This window comes from Drosophila yakuba, chromosome 3L (genome assembly GCF_016746365.2).
Source record: "Drosophila yakuba strain Tai18E2 chromosome 3L, Prin_Dyak_Tai18E2_2.1, whole genome shotgun sequence".
In the NCBI taxonomy this organism is placed as follows: Eukaryota; Metazoa; Arthropoda; class Insecta; order Diptera; family Drosophilidae; genus Drosophila; species Drosophila yakuba.
This window is the reverse complement of record NC_052529.2, coordinates 17,481,794-17,497,433: the sequence shown is the minus strand read 5'-3', so window position 1 is coordinate 17,497,433 and position 15,640 is coordinate 17,481,794. Positions and strand designations below refer to the sequence as shown.

The following is a 15,640-nucleotide window of genomic DNA, read 5'->3' as shown; positions in this document are numbered from 1 at the left end:
AGAAAGCATCGTCCGCATTGCCGTTGCGTTCGGTCGGTCAAATTGCTGTTGTAGCTGGCACACATTGCTGCTGTTGTTGTTGTTGCTGCTGCTAGTTGTGTTGCTACTGTTGCTGGTAGCTGGTAATGATGACATAACAATGCTTGAGCGCCCGGAGGCGACATTGGCGAGCGTCTACCACCAGCGGATGTCTCAGCACGTTCCCAATAGATCAGCAGCAGCAGCAACAACAAAGGCAGCAACAGCAACAGCAGCATGCACGTCAGCAGCAGCCAAACTAGCAACAACAATGCATATCCATGATGCAATTGTTGCTCCTTTTTTCTGCTTCACATTTTATTATTATCAAAGAATTTTAATTTATTTGTAAACAATACACAACCGCATAAACGCTAGCATAAATGGATCCCAAGGAGAACCAATGATCATTTTGTGGCCATAATTGTACTATATGTACATTTTCACCAATATATTCGTCAATATAAATATATTTGTAAAATTTAAAGTTTTGAATATTTGTTACACAATCAACTGCTCGTTATTGACACAATACAGGGTATCTGTTAGTCAATTGACGGCACCAGTTGTCCCAGTCGCTGTTCATGATTTCCCACACAAATTGCTTTTGATGGAAAAGAGGATATCTGGATTCCCGGCCATCAAACTGGACCACATCGCGTGGTAGTCATCAAGCATCGAAAGACCATCCAAACCAGGCGCAAACCACCCATAGCCAGTCCAACATATAAACGAGAAAAACGGTTCGGACATTCATTGGATGTCAACATATTTTTCAGCTTTTTTCACTCTTGTTTTTTACTTACTCCTATTTCTTTGTTTTTTTAATTTTTCCCATGTGGAACAAGCAGTGACGGTGATTGGTGTTGAGTTACCATGACAGTCTTTTGTTGTTCGACGACTTTATGGTGTTGTTGTGCAATGGATCAATGTAAAGTAAGCCAGGGAGGGGCAGTTACGACTTAATACTGGCCAAAGCTGATGAGATGGGATTCACAAAAGACCGCATTAAGAATTACTACCCACTTTATATGGTTGTTTAAGCAAGGAATATGAATGTTCCTTTTAATTATGGTTGTTCTTTTTTAAGTACATTTCATAAAGCATCTCTTCAAGATGGAAACGTTAGAAAGGAAAACATATTCATGTGTTAATTTGGGTCAATTTAATTAATAAATATATTTAATAATATTTGTCAGTCAATAGAAATGTATCTTAATTGTCTGAAGGGTAATACTTTGAATATATTTTCTCATAAATAAATAATTTCCGTTACTGCGCTGACTGCGATGGCATAACAAAAAGAGAAATCACTTCACACATAATTTGCAAAAGCGTTTAAATTGAAATTAAATGCATGTTCGGCCAAAGTGATAATCTCCACCCCTTTCACCCCTCTCTACCCCTACGCATTTACAGCCAAAAGTTTTTGGCATTGGCCCATCAACGTCATCATCGGTATTCATAGTCCGTTGCAGTCAATCAAAGTGAGCATAAAAGTTCGAAAATCCATCGCACAGACAGCAACAGCGAAAGGGAGTGAACGGCAGTGACTGTGTGTAAATTCCCATCGCGTGTTTAAAGCTTTTAAAAATTCATATTCAATGGCCGGATAAGAAAGGTGTTCCCGGGGTAATCGTTGACACCACCACTCCCAGCTCATTTCGGTAGCTAAATAGGCGACCCACAAATGTTTGTATTTAGCATAAAATAGGGGACAAATGAGACAATGCCCCCAACTCTTCCGCCAGGCTGCCAGTCTGCTGACCCAACTATTTTTTGGTAATTGAAAAGGTTTTTGTGGCCGTTGTCACTTTTGTTTTCTATTTTGTGGGCGGCTTAAGTAATCAGACGAAGATATGTGCACAGCTACCCATATATCCCATATAACCATCGGTATTGTTCGGATATTTAAGCCGCGTTTTAAAACGAAAGTAAAAAACTGGAGGGGAAATGTGATGTAAAATGAAATGAGAGAAGACGAGAAGAAAATGTGGCACAAGGGGCGGGGTTTTTGGATGATGGGTTGCATGACCATGGTTCACTGGGTTTTTATGTTAATAAATAAATGCCAATGATATATAGAAAAGTATCAGCCTTCTGTTCGGCAGATGTTTCGCAAGCCCCGCTTTTTATTTTTTATTTTACACAAGCAAGGGAAAACGAAGCGGAATACAAAATAAATGCGAAAAAACGAGCAAGACATTGTAAACATCTCGTTTTCTAGTTCAATTCCAACTAAATGGGGCCTGGTAATGTAATGTATACAAAATTTTATGAATAGAAGTTCCTTCCCACATTTGTACACATGTGCATGTGCATATATGTACATACATACATAAGCAAGTGTACTTTTGGTTTTGGCCCAAAGCCGGCTTCTTTTCCTGTCTCGTCCTGTCCTTTGGCTTTCGGCCTTAGGTAGACAACGGCCAGGAAAGCCGTACTTCAAGATGCAATTAGGGCGAGGAGAAAGTTTCGTTTATTGGGGATGGACATTTATCCACAAGCTTCAAGTTGTACAAAGTCCCACATTTCCGCTTGTGAATAGACTGGACAACAAAGGAAGCTTGGGATATTTACTGAAACTAGTTTGATCCAAGAGTTTCCATTTATTTACTATTCCTACTTGTTGGATTTCTATTGAGCTCTACTATTTGTATATGAATAAAAATCAATTCCGAAACAAATGAATCTTCTAGTACGCTTACGTTAATCTAAGGGTAATTAAATTTTTTAATTTGTTTCAGATTGATTTCGATCCTAATGAATTGAAGTCGTTGTAACACAATTAACTACAAATATTTTTCCACATTATCCAGTTCAATATCCAAAACTAAGAACGTTTCCCATCAATCTCGGAGTACTTTTCCCATTTTGAGCACTTCCTTCCCTGATACGAGCGAGTATCATATCCATGCCCTCAAATCCAATTAACAATCAGTTGTCGGGCACTTCAGCTTCATATGTGGCCCAACTTTAATTGCACGTTTCCCTCATTTATCCTGTGAATGAACTTCATAATTTATTGCAATCGTGTTATCCCCACTGGGTGGCTGACCTCTCGGCCCAAGAAAGCGGCACTATGAAAACTTTGTTTTGACCCGTACGTAACTGGATGGGAAACTATCTTTTGTCTGCAGACGGAACTTAACAGAAGGCTCCGAAGAACAACCAGGCAGGCGAAACTTCCCGAGCAATTATAAAATGCAAACCAAAAAGTGGAAGTTGAAGTCGCCGCAGTTGTAAAATGCAAGAAACCCAAAGTTGGGCAATAGTTGGCACGTAAAAATACCCTATATAAAAGAAAGAACAAAGTCCTTCAGGTGTTCATAAGGATTTATAACTGACTATAGCCTCTTCCTTTCCGGCAATTCAAAATGAAAGAACGATTCAGAGCTTAATAGTTTTTATTAATCTCGATCCGAAATGAGCTCAGGGAGTTGGCAATGGAATTGAATATGCCCCTTTAGAGCCAAAAGTACCCCGCATAAAAATCTAGATCGAAGACACGGACAAAAAAAAGGAGGAGTAGCTCCGGATTCCCGCACGTGGCGTCACGTAATCGGGGAACAGCATTTGCCGGATAGGTGCAAACTGTTTGAGGAAATGCAGTGAAAGTGCTGGCAGCGGAAAACGGGGCGTAGCCGCTGCCACTTTGCCGCTAAACCACATTGCCGAAGCTGAGTCCATGTTGCAATTTATGCAGGCGATGACATCAGTGGAAATTCGCACAAAGCGAACGGGACATGTGATACCACCAAGCAGACAGCACAGTTTTCGCCTGGAAAATCGTGAGGAGGGGCGGAGAAGGGGCACTGCGCAATGGAGCTAACGGACGCATAACTCAATCCGCATGGAATTTTTATTCCCGCAGCGGTGGCATCCACAATAAATCTGCATTAGAGCAGCAGCAGCGGTAGTCGCAGTAGTCGCAGGACAGAATGTAGTACAACCAAAGAAGGACCATACGATCCGATCCCCGTTTCACTGCGCCCCTGGCTTTTGGCTCAAGGCCAGCAAATGCTGCCACGCACTGCAGCAAAAAGAAAATATTGGGCAAAAGGAGCTGAGGAGCTGTGGAGCTGTGGAGCTGGCTGGTGTTGGCCACAATACAAAGCAAAACACTTGCTCTCTTGTCCGCTTACCCAGTCCGGTATGTGTGACATTGTCTACAACAATGAACATGACAGCAGCAAGCGGAGTCAGGGGTGGAGTTCTGCACGGAAAAGGGGGCTCGCTCGTTGGCTCCTGGGAACTTGGAACGCCCCCCAAGTGACACAGATTCCCCATGCGATGCGATTCCCGATTTGAACAGCTCAGCAGGAAACGGGAAAAGCTTTGTGTGCGCGAGGCGTTTAGATGGCAGAGTTGATCACCTGCTCTTCAATAGGAAAACTAGTTCTCGGAGTTGGGGGAAGTTACGAACAAAAAACCAACTCTAAACTATATTTATGGGGTAATGTAAGGGTGCTATAAAAATGTATATAATTTACGTTTAACTATGTAGCTTCCAAGTTAACTAACCAGAAATTTAAATGAACCGAACGATTTAAAGGAATCCAATTTAAAATGAAATATTTTTACCTATAGCATTGCAAGCCTTTAGACTATTCAAAAACATAATTAAGCCGTTAGCCAAACAAGACCGTCACAGGCAAAGAAAAAAGTTGATCAGAAAATAATATTGTTGTGGATATAAAAACAATAGCTGGCTGTCATTTCTAATCAAAAGAACGTAATAAAATTAAATCAAATGAAGCCAGAATGCAATCATAGCTGGGCCCAAAGGCAAACAAGTGCTGCTGCAAATGTGAAAAATTCAACTGCAGCCATTAAATCTAAATCCAAACCCTATTAGAAGCAGCTGCTGTTATCAAACGAACAATTAACTAGTTCACCGGGTGAACTGGAGTGGGTTTCACCGTAGCTCCGCCTGGCCCACAACTGCATTTCCGCATTCTGCACCCATTCTGCATCCATTCCGCCGGCATTCCTTATTCAGCCCGGACTTTTCCCTAACCAGCTGCTGCACTTTTTGCTCACCCACTTGCAGGGAGTCTTTGCAATTTTCCAGTGAATTTAGGCGTTATCTCCGCTGCCAGGAGCCCTCTGCCCCACCCACACATCCACTATCTCAGGGAGCGATCAGATAAACGACGCTAATGAAGATTGCCAGGTGAGGGAGGCAAATCAAGGTTGACCATCCTCCGTCGCATTCCGATTTCAAGTGGGTGCGATGCGATAAGGCTTAACGTGATTGCCCCCACTGTGCTCCACAATTGTTCATGGATCCCGCTGGCGGTCGGTGATGGGAGGAGAGGGAGGGGGATGGGAATGGGGATGGATGGAATTCTGGGGCTAGGGGGTGGTATAAACTTGGTTAAACTTACGCCTCGCAGTAGGGCATTTTGTTGTAGCCCTTGTAGGTTTTCATATTGAGCGTCATGCCGCATTCTGTGCATTTGAAACACGTTTTGTGCCATGTCTGAAACGAAAGAAAAGAGGGGAAAAACGTTGAATTACAAACGTAGAATCAGGGAAATTGTCGAGAATGCAATATTATTATTGCTATTTGTTGTTTTTTGTTTGTTGGTGTGGCGGTGGTGGTGCTGCTTCTGCTTCTACTTCCTTTGCTCTTTGTTGCTTGTTAGCCAAATTGGCGCAATGCAACTGAAAACTCTGGGCCAAGCCAAGCATAAGAAGCGCTCTCAAAGGTTTTCATACTATTCCGTTAACTAGAAATTTATGCGTGCATATATATTTTCTCCAAAATTAATTGGAATTGAAAAAAGCGGCTAAAGAGATTTTAAAGAAATCGTAAAAATTCCAACTGTTTTTAGCTATAAATGAATTATTATGATTTTATGTGCATAAAAATAAAGAAAGAAAGAATAAAAAATATGAGTGTTGCTCGTGCTGAACGGAACATAACGTAAGCAAAACATCCTTTAGTTTGAATATCTCAAAAATTAATGGATGTTTTTTATAGATTTTTATAGCTGTTATGAGTGAGTGCATAAATTTTATCTTGAGGAAAAACAAAAATCAAAAGAAACTTCTTATTTTGATAAAAGCACAAAAAGAACCACCAGAATTTCCAATTTTCTGTTTATCTCAAACTTATGCATTCGGCGATGAAGGTGAAGAATACGAAGATATCGTAGTTAGTACGGTTCAGTTAAGATAACTGGTTAGATAAGCGTTGCCAAGTCAGACAGATGAGAACCAGGCAAACAGACATTGAAAATGTTGCGTGATTTGTGGTGACTTGGCATATGAAGTGGGGAAGAGCTCCCATCTCACAGATACCGAGATACAAAACTTCGCAACGACCAAAGTAAGAACTTGTGATGGAACTTGTATAGCTCGACTTCGTATCTGGTGCCTGGATGTTTGGTTTTCCTTCTTTTCTGTTTCTGTTTGCCTGCAACGCGTTATGCAAATTTTCCGAAAGAGGAAAAAATCTCAAAACCGCAATGGAGCCCCAACACATCCACATTCACATCCACATCCCCATTCCCATTCACCCCACCATCCTTGACGTGGAGGTCAACAAACGATTAACTTGTCTGCGGATTAGCAGCCGAAAGAGAGGGCCATACACTCGCCGAAAGAGATGCCAGATGGGAGTACAAAATATCTCCTAATTGGTTTTCAACGCTGTCTGCCACTGGAAGCTGGCGCAAAAACATCGCAAAACCAGTTTAAACAACAATTAAAAGTGTAGACACAAAAAAATACGATAGTTAATTGTTTGATGGACGCAAACAGAGATAAAAAACAAAAAATAAGTGAAATAAAAACGAAAGAAGTCAGTTTACCGCATTCCATGGCCCGAAGAGAAAAGCTGAAAGCGAAACAATCTTTGACCCCACTGAACCGAAACCCGAATAAATCATCGCATTTTTCTCCTGACCTCACTTTTGAATCTGGGCTTAAGCAAATGACTTTCCAGCTCAGGGCGCATGCGTAACAGGGGCAGTGGTTGTGAGTATTTGCCCAATTGGACCACCGATGCAGTTCGTTCGGTAAGAATGCCTCAGGTTCAGACTTTCGTTACCAACAGTGGGCATAGGATTTGGTTTGTTAAATGTGTGTCGAAGACATTAGGGTCTTTAAATTTAACTCTGATGTATGGACTTTCTATTTAGTTTGTGTATAACTGAAAGCCATATTTATAGCCATAAAACCATTACAATATGAACAGCGTAGCAAGCTTGTTTATTCAACGACTACTTTTTTATTTTATTTTAAATAAAATAAAAATTAAGTTTTTTATGTAATCGTGTTGCGTGAAAGGCTAGCAAATGTAACAACATATTTTCAGTAAAGTTGTTTTAATTTATTAAATTAAATTAATGAACTTTCCGTATTTGACATAACTTCAGTCAAATCTCGTAGTCAAAGTCCATAGACTTTGAACCTGTTTGGTTGCAGGCAAATTGCATTTTCGGTTTCACTTTCGCAACGAAATGCTGTCGAGTTTCTTGCTTTTTTCTCACATATCTTTTTATGTTGTAGGAGTGGCCATGTGAATCTGGATGGGCAATGCACACATGGGAATGTAGACATGAGTATTTAAATGCGGTGAGGTAATAGTATGGTGGTCGTTGGTCAACAACGGAGTACGTCTCCCGCGTCAACTGCATTCAATTTCCATCTTCTCCGGCCGCTTTAACCCACTTTTTCACTTTTGCTCGCTTCTCGTCTTGATTTTCAATTTGTGGCTCAATTTTCAAAAGTTAAACGTTTCCTCTTGGCTTCGCTTTGTTTCGTTTTGTTTTTGGTTTTTCGTTTTGGGTTTATTGCCGGGTTGTTTTCTGTCAACCACGACGAGGTGTTAAATTTGCATTCGAATTTGCACGCTTTCAACGTTTCTCGACCCAAGTGGCGATAAAAACAATTGGCATGAGCCACGAAATGGTAGGAAAATCTCGAATTACCACGGCAAGCCAAAGCCAAAGCCAGCGAATGACAAATGGGGGCAATGAGCACCAGCACCAGCAACAACACCAGAAACCACAAAACAAACAATTCGTTCAAAAAATCTATTTATAAACGTAATCAAGAAAAATAGACCAGACTTGAAGTGTCAAAGTGATTTCGTTAAATTTGCATAAGGAACTGAAACTGGAGCACTTGGAAATGGGAACAGATATGTAAAAAAGCAACTGATTTCACCAATTCCGAATTCGGTTAAAAAAAGATTTCAGACGAAAACAGCTCTCCTTTTATTACTTATTTAGTTTGATTTGCGAGTCGACACCCATTGTTTTTACACAAATTCAAACTCCTTCGAACCTTTTGCAAGTGTCATTTGATGTAAAGGTGGTAAAATCCATTTGAGATTTTCACATTGTTGGCAAGGAGAATAATTTCCCAAACAATTGTTCTTGCATTTATTCTCTCTAGACCGAAACATAATTTACTCTTACATATTTAATGCATACTAAATGTAAATATATAATACGGAAGTTTATAAATAAGCTTTTTATATATTAGAAACTCCATTATGTTTATTGAAAAGTATATATATCATATACAATTTGTGCTTTCTGGCTTCTTCTGGCACAAGTATCTTTGTGACAAACAGGCTTTGCACCAAAGTGATGAGATCCGCAGTGTGAAGAGTATTTCCAAGGCGAATTCTTAAAAGTTTTGGGACAATAAACACTTCAAATGCCAAACGGCAAAAGGCAAACACTCTTCAGACATGAGAGCAAACTGAAATCCAGATTCGCATTGTTGTCCACTGCCAGATTATATGGTTTTTATTTCCTTTTTTCTGGATTTTGGTTTTTGTTTGCCGGTCACATCAGCAGCAGAGGCAGTGAGGGAAGAAATTCTATGGCCATTCAGAGGGAGAGATGCTTTCTCTCTATTGTCCGGGGAAATGCTTCTCAGCTTTCTTTGAGCACAAATTAAAGTTCGACTAGATGCAGCGCTTAAAAAACTGTTATTTATGCTCGTATAGCCGGTACCGTTATGAGCCATCAACGGAATGAAGTCGAAGCGGCAGAACTCCCCCCGCGCCAACTTAACATAAGATATTAATCATGATTTAAAGCCAACTCTGCCGTCTCTTGGCCAACTCTGCGTAGCCATAACATCCATATCCATATCCATATCCATATCCCTCGCTCCACCAGCAGTTTAATCAAAACAACAACTGGAGAAACCATCAAAGTGGAGAAATGAACGGGCAATAGTCGCAGCGAAGTCGGGAAAACAGGCATCACCATCGCAGTTGCCGCTATGCACAATAAAATATAGAAAACATAAGATGTGATGACACTAGGTTCAGACTGAATTCTTTTATCTAAAATAAACAATGGCAATGTATAAATACACACCTCAGCAAAACGATCTCCTCGAATACTTAACTCAACTTTGTTTACTTTTCCAAATTTCAAATATTCTAAATTTAAATCGATATGTTCCAGCGACTAGTTGCGAACACTCAAAAGCACTTTTAGTCCAGCATGGACCACTGTTGCCCAAGTGGAATGAAGTGGAATGGAGTTGTCCCCGCCAGAAGACAACGCCATATCCGAGCTCGGAGAAACCCTCTTCTCCGCCCCCTTCACTTAGAGCACTCGACATTGCTGGAGCATGAGTCATCCGCACTCAAAGAGTGCTCTTGCAGCATTAGGTTGCGAATCGCCCAGATTCTTGCCGGCAAAAAACAAGTACACAAAAAATGAATGAAAGAAATATGCGAGTAAAAAGCGCAAAAAAAGCAAAACGAACGCAGTCGGTGGCCCCGATCGCTGTCTCTTCATTCCCCACCACTTGCGGCAATAAACGAAATTAATAAACAAATAATTTGGTTATATCTCTGCTCTCAGATTGAAGCCAGCGGACGTGCAAATATGTGGAAAAAATAATAACCATAAAAAGCGATTCTAATCAAATGTGCCTTGTTGCTCTTTCGGCGAAACTAAGTACACGCGGAGAAATGATGTGAGTAAGGGGTACATCTAATATTTAAGTTATATGTAATTGGTAAATTACCCAAAATTTCATACATCGACATGTTAAATATGTCAATCCTATAAATTAATAATTTAAATGCCCATACATATTACAATTCCCACCTTAAACTCTCATTTCAAAATATCTGCAATACACTTTTGCAAAAGTGTAAAGAAATATATTTCACCGCGGCGAGTGGAGTGACATAAAGGCCAAAAGAATGTTGAATGGAATGAGGTTGAGGCAAACATGATCCACATGTTCGCATAATGCCCCACATCGGATTTACTTTGAGAGCTAGCCCCGCCTTATCTCACAACTTTCACAATGAATATGACTCAAGATCCTAGGGATGTTATCGCGAATGCAATCTTTAAGATTGCGCAGTAAGGAATTGAGTTGAATTTAACTATATATGGCATGGTGCGATATTAGTTCACTATTTTGGTATAATGGTATACAATTTCGCTGCAAGATTACGTAATTTTTTCGCCTTTTGATTGTGCGGACATAGTGGCAAAAAACAAGTATGCATATGACAGAGTCTGAGCAGCGTAATTGCAAAATCTAACAAGTTCCAGTTTTGCTGCAACTCAAACAAAGGCAATCCAAGTCACAGAAAACAAACACAGCTCCAACTTTGTCTATCAAATTCAATTTATGGCACCCCTCTATTTCCTTCCACCCCGAAAACAACTTTTAATTAGCCACCAGCTAAACTCAAATAAAGAAAGGAAGCCCCTAACTCAATTGAACGAAACTGAAAGCGCGTTCAAGCAAATTGAAAACTTGTAGATTCCAATCAATGGGAATGGGAAGAGATCGGTTTGACCAGATACAGCCATACAAACGGTTTTCCCTCTTTTCCGCCCTTTTTCGGGCGTGTGAAAACGCCGAAGATGGAAAAACATGAAGTGAGAATTGCATAAGCAAACACACTGTACAACACAAACAGCTTGCCCGGGGTAAATATTCAATTATAGCATGACCAAATTGGGGTTTAAACTGGTCACGTCAGCAACAACAATTAAAAACCATTTGCCGGCTTACTTAACGCTCATCAGTGGCCAGTTGTTGTTGATAATGACAATTATATCATGTGTGGGCCACCATATAGGGAAAGTCACATAGTCAGACAGTCGAGTCGGATAGTCGGACAAATACGACAATTGTCCCACAGACCGACACACAAGAAACTCAATCAGTTATGAGGTAGTTAACTGATCGAGCGCCGATGACTCATTGCAACACCTCAGACTGTATTTAACGATGACAGTTCTTTATTTGCCATTTTTGGGTATTTTCATTTTTGGTACGGATTGTGAGTACGTCGGCCTTAATCTGTAAACACCTTGACCTTACGTCAGCACGCATTTTTGCTTATAAACAACAATTGGCGGGCCGCAAACAGAGCGTGGCAAGGCGTGTTAAATTGACCAAAAACCTGAACGCAACTCCGGATTTTTTGGGTTAAGGCGCAGCCACGGCTTGCCAAAACAAAATGTAATAAAAACCCACTCAAGAATCTGAAAAAGTAGACTGCTTTATTACCCTTTAACGGGCTTGGATTTTTGGGTTTAAGGCGTTTAAATTGCATTCACACCCTCTTTCCTATAATGAATACTACAAATAATATTTAAATGTACTGAACATCTAAATTATGGTGTGTTAAATGGAAAATTCCCTATATCGGCGATCTTTGGCCGATATGTAGGTAAAGTTATGGAATTGTAAATATTCCGAACTTATCAGGATATATGTATTACCTCTGTACCATTGCAGTTAATTGGATTGCCAACAGAAGAATGGTATTCATAGAATTGATATTCGGGCTTAAATTATGTTTTTGAAAATAAAATTTTAAGAGCTGTTTAAATTATAGTTGATGCTTAGTGATTCTTTATTTATTATTTTGAAATAATTGTTAGGAAATTCAAAAATTTTAAAATAAAAAAAAATTTGTACTAATCAACTATTCAACTATAATCCCCTTCCCATCAAGAGTATCCACGTATGATGGGTACTCTGGCACAAAAGCTCGAGCTGGGAGATTGGGATAAAAGAAGAGGAAGCGGTTTAATTCTGCTTGGTCGCTTTCACTTCCGCCTCATCAGGCGGATTCCCCCTATATCTTTCTATACGTGTGACTCCGAAACGCCCCCGCCCACTCGAAACTCCAACTCCAACTCGCAACTCGGAACTCAAACGCTGCAGCAAAGTTCCTCCATCAGCGTCATCAGCAGAAGCTGAAGACACAGCAGCTGGCAACTGCAACTGCAAGTGGGTTTTGATTTCATGTGGGGTGTGCGGACTCTTTTTCTCTGTATTTTTATAGATGGGAGGGGGCAGGGGGAAACTGCCGCCTAATGCTCCTCTTCTACGCAATCAAATTTCTGTTTGCTCTTCTCTATTTAAATTGGGCATTACCAACGCTCCGGTGATATATGTTTCCTCTGCTGTTTGCCTGACATCTGTGCAGGCGTCGGATCAGGGTCTTGAATATGCATATAACGATTACCATATGCCCGATGCTCGATTCCGGGGTCACCATGGGAATATTCAGCAGAATGTGTGAGCGAAATGATAAGACCAATTAGAAAGTGATTTGTGAACAAGTCTCTGCTGTAGATCACTTGTGACACTCCACACAAAGGAGTCAAGCTTGATTATCTATTCAAGACTTCTCTTCCAATTGCCGCCACTTGAACAAAATGTTGTTAGCGGCCGTATCAGATTAAGGAATGATCTATTGGGTTCAGCACCCCAACTAAGGAGGAGGTTGGGAATTTACATATATGAATGAATGAACGATTATTCGGCAGATGTTTTTTATTTCTATCATTTGATAAAAAAAAGATTATTTATAGCTTTAAGTGGTTTCTTAGTTTGACAAGTTTACAAATCTTGCTGGCAGTTGCATGAACTCGCACATTTAAATACCAGACAAATGTGATTAGGCAACCACAAATTTTGTGCTACATATATTCTGTAAAATAGGTTGTCTGTCAAAACTAAGCCCTATATGTATGTTTATACAGATTTAACTCACCTAGTCCCGGCTTTTTCACGCCATTTTCCCCGATTTCCCCGCACCCGTTTTCCCATCGCTTCAGTCAATTAGCAAAGTCAATAGGAAATACCGCCTGGGGCTCCTCCTCTCCCACTTTCTGTTCAGTTCAGTCCATTTCAGTTTGGTTCAGTTCTGCTGACGTTTCAGCATTTTGCTTGTTTAATTTATAAACGTCAGAAACTTCACACACTCCCTCCCTCCCATTTATCCGGCAGTCAAGACCTCTATTTGAATTTTCACTGGAAGCACAAAGGGCTATTCCCACACAGTGCATCCAAATGGCAAGTGCTAATTCAAATACAACTACGAGTGGCAGGGCTTATATGATTAGCAAAGTTTTTGTACAAAAATCAGATCTAGTATCCAATCGGTTGACTCGGCATCCGTAGTAAGGAAGTCATACATGCATCTGTCTTATATGAGTACTTAAATTATTAATTAAGAGGGCTCTTTGCACACAAGACGAACAAGCGAAACTTTTGGATGTGGGACACAAGTTCAGCGGCAGCAGAATGCGGTTTGGGGTTAAATGTGGGCCAGAGCTGAATAATAGAAAAGATTTCACTGCAACGGGCGCAGAAAGCGGCAAATTGAAAGCGACTTAAGCACGTCCATCAAATGTCTGGTGATTAAAAACGGTTTTATTAGGCTCTATTAAAATCGATGAGGTAAATTTTTAAATATAAACTATTTTCCAACCTGGATTAAGGATGCAATTCCTTATTATAGGGGTGTATATAATGGAAGAAAATAAACCTCAAGTACCAGGCAGGCAACTCAAGAGTCAAGCAACCACCACTTGAACTTCTCCAACTCTGCCCTTTTTCTCTCCACAAATAAAACCCATGGCAAATGCAATAAAAGCACCAAAGATAGAACGCCCCGCCTATTTACAGATCCCCCTCATTGAAAACTTGAATGCGGGGGGATCAATTGGATGATGACGAGGAAAGTCATGCAAATGCTTAAGAGAAAGAAATAATAAACTAAAGACAAGAGGGCTGCGAAGACGAGTTCAACTTGTCGTTTCTGTCTGCCCCTCCGAATTTACACGAGTCGTTGGCAGACCTCTCGAGTGATCTTTCCCCTGGGATCTCCGCCTGTCCCCCTGTCGCCCTTGGCCCTCATCCACGGGTGAGTTAATAAAGATCAATTGAATTTAAACAAAGCAATTCATTCGAGAAGGAACATACTTGGAGTCCCCTTGTCTTGCTTGTGAATGTTTCCCTATGAACGGACCTCGCATTTGGATGGTGAGTGCGTTGTTCAACTCTTGTTACAAGTGACAAAAGAGGGAAGTGTTTCCCCAAAGCAAATGCGCATTAACATGAATAAAGCGTCAGCAACAAAAGACAAAATGTGTAGAGGGAGGGAAAACAATTAAAAGACGTCCAAAACAGGAAATACAGAAGAGGCGAAATGAGCTGCAGAAGAATCAAAAGCCTGACCCAAAACTTGTTTAGACTCTCTTCAATCATCTTGTCCATTCTGCTCTGTCGGTCATTAGTCAAAATTTGAGCATCGAAATTAATTATACAATACCAGAACCACAATGGGAAACGTTTAATTGGAGGGAAAGCCCTAGAAACGGGTGAAAAAAACACCGAAAACTGAAATAATACAAGCCGCAGCGGCAGAAGCTATTTAAAGTTTCCAAACAACTTCTGCGACGACGACGACGACTTCCACTTTCCGAAGTGGACAAAACTTTTTGTTACATTTACAATTTGGGACACAAAAGACGCCAAGTTGCTGGAAAAAAGCTGGCCAAGCGAAATCTTGACTTTGAAGTTTGTAGGCATAGCAAATTCTGTTTGCTTGCAGTTTTCTCAGTCGTTTTTCTCCGCCTTTGATTTGCTTTCTATCTCAGCGAGAAAAAATTGGCAGCGAACCTCTTGAAAGCGAAGTCTAATTAGGCAATGTCTCAATGAAGGGAAATGGGAGCAGAAACTCAAGATTCTCTGGGAGATTAAAGTGCAATGAAAGTGAGTGTGGTAAGTCGAGGGCTTTTGAGGCAACACAATTGCATAAGCTCGAAGTGAAACAAAAGTAATGGCCAAAATGATTCTCAGGCAACAGGGAACCGGAAAAAAAGATAATTAAGGTGCAGAATGAAGAAATGGAAAGGTTGAGTAACTCCATAAATTACAATGCTCATTTATTAAAGCTTGCTTTTATATTTTATAATGCAATAATTCCTGAAAGACAGTGCATATTTAATTACAATATTTGGTACTGGCCTACAAATATTTAACATTGGCCTACTTAAATAGGGTTTATAACAAACAAAACATGTTTTAAAATATGCCATTACATAGATTTCTCTAAACTATAAACTATAAACTATATCTAAATCTGACTGATCAGAAAAAAAAGATATACGAAGTTAAAGACGGGAAGCAAATTGCAATAAAGGGGGAACAAAGACAGTGACACGTCGAAATATTGTCCCCCTTTATCGCATCTGCATCTCTCTTCGTATTCGCCTGTTTGACCACTTTTATTTTCATGCCTCAATTGAGGCACCCCACTCCAATTTTCCATTTTCCACCTTCCCCTTTCCCCGGCCATTTTCCC

The 15,640-nt window shown here is 40.3% G+C and overlaps 1 protein-coding gene across 4 annotated transcripts in view; it reads right to left on the bottom strand.

Annotated features, from left to right (window-relative positions):
• LOC6534418 (LIM and SH3 domain protein Lasp) overlaps nucleotides 1-15,640 on the bottom strand; it is a 28,210-nt gene that overhangs the window by 5,412 nt on the left and 7,158 nt on the right. For all 4 annotated transcript variants that reach the window (XM_015195142.3, XM_002095060.4, XM_015195143.3 and 1 more), the window contains exon 2: nucleotides 5,409-5,503. In XM_015195142.3, coding sequence (XP_015050628.1) covers nucleotides 5,409-5,503 — 95 coding nt within the window. The remainder of the gene's footprint in view (nucleotides 1-5,408; nucleotides 5,504-15,640) is intronic.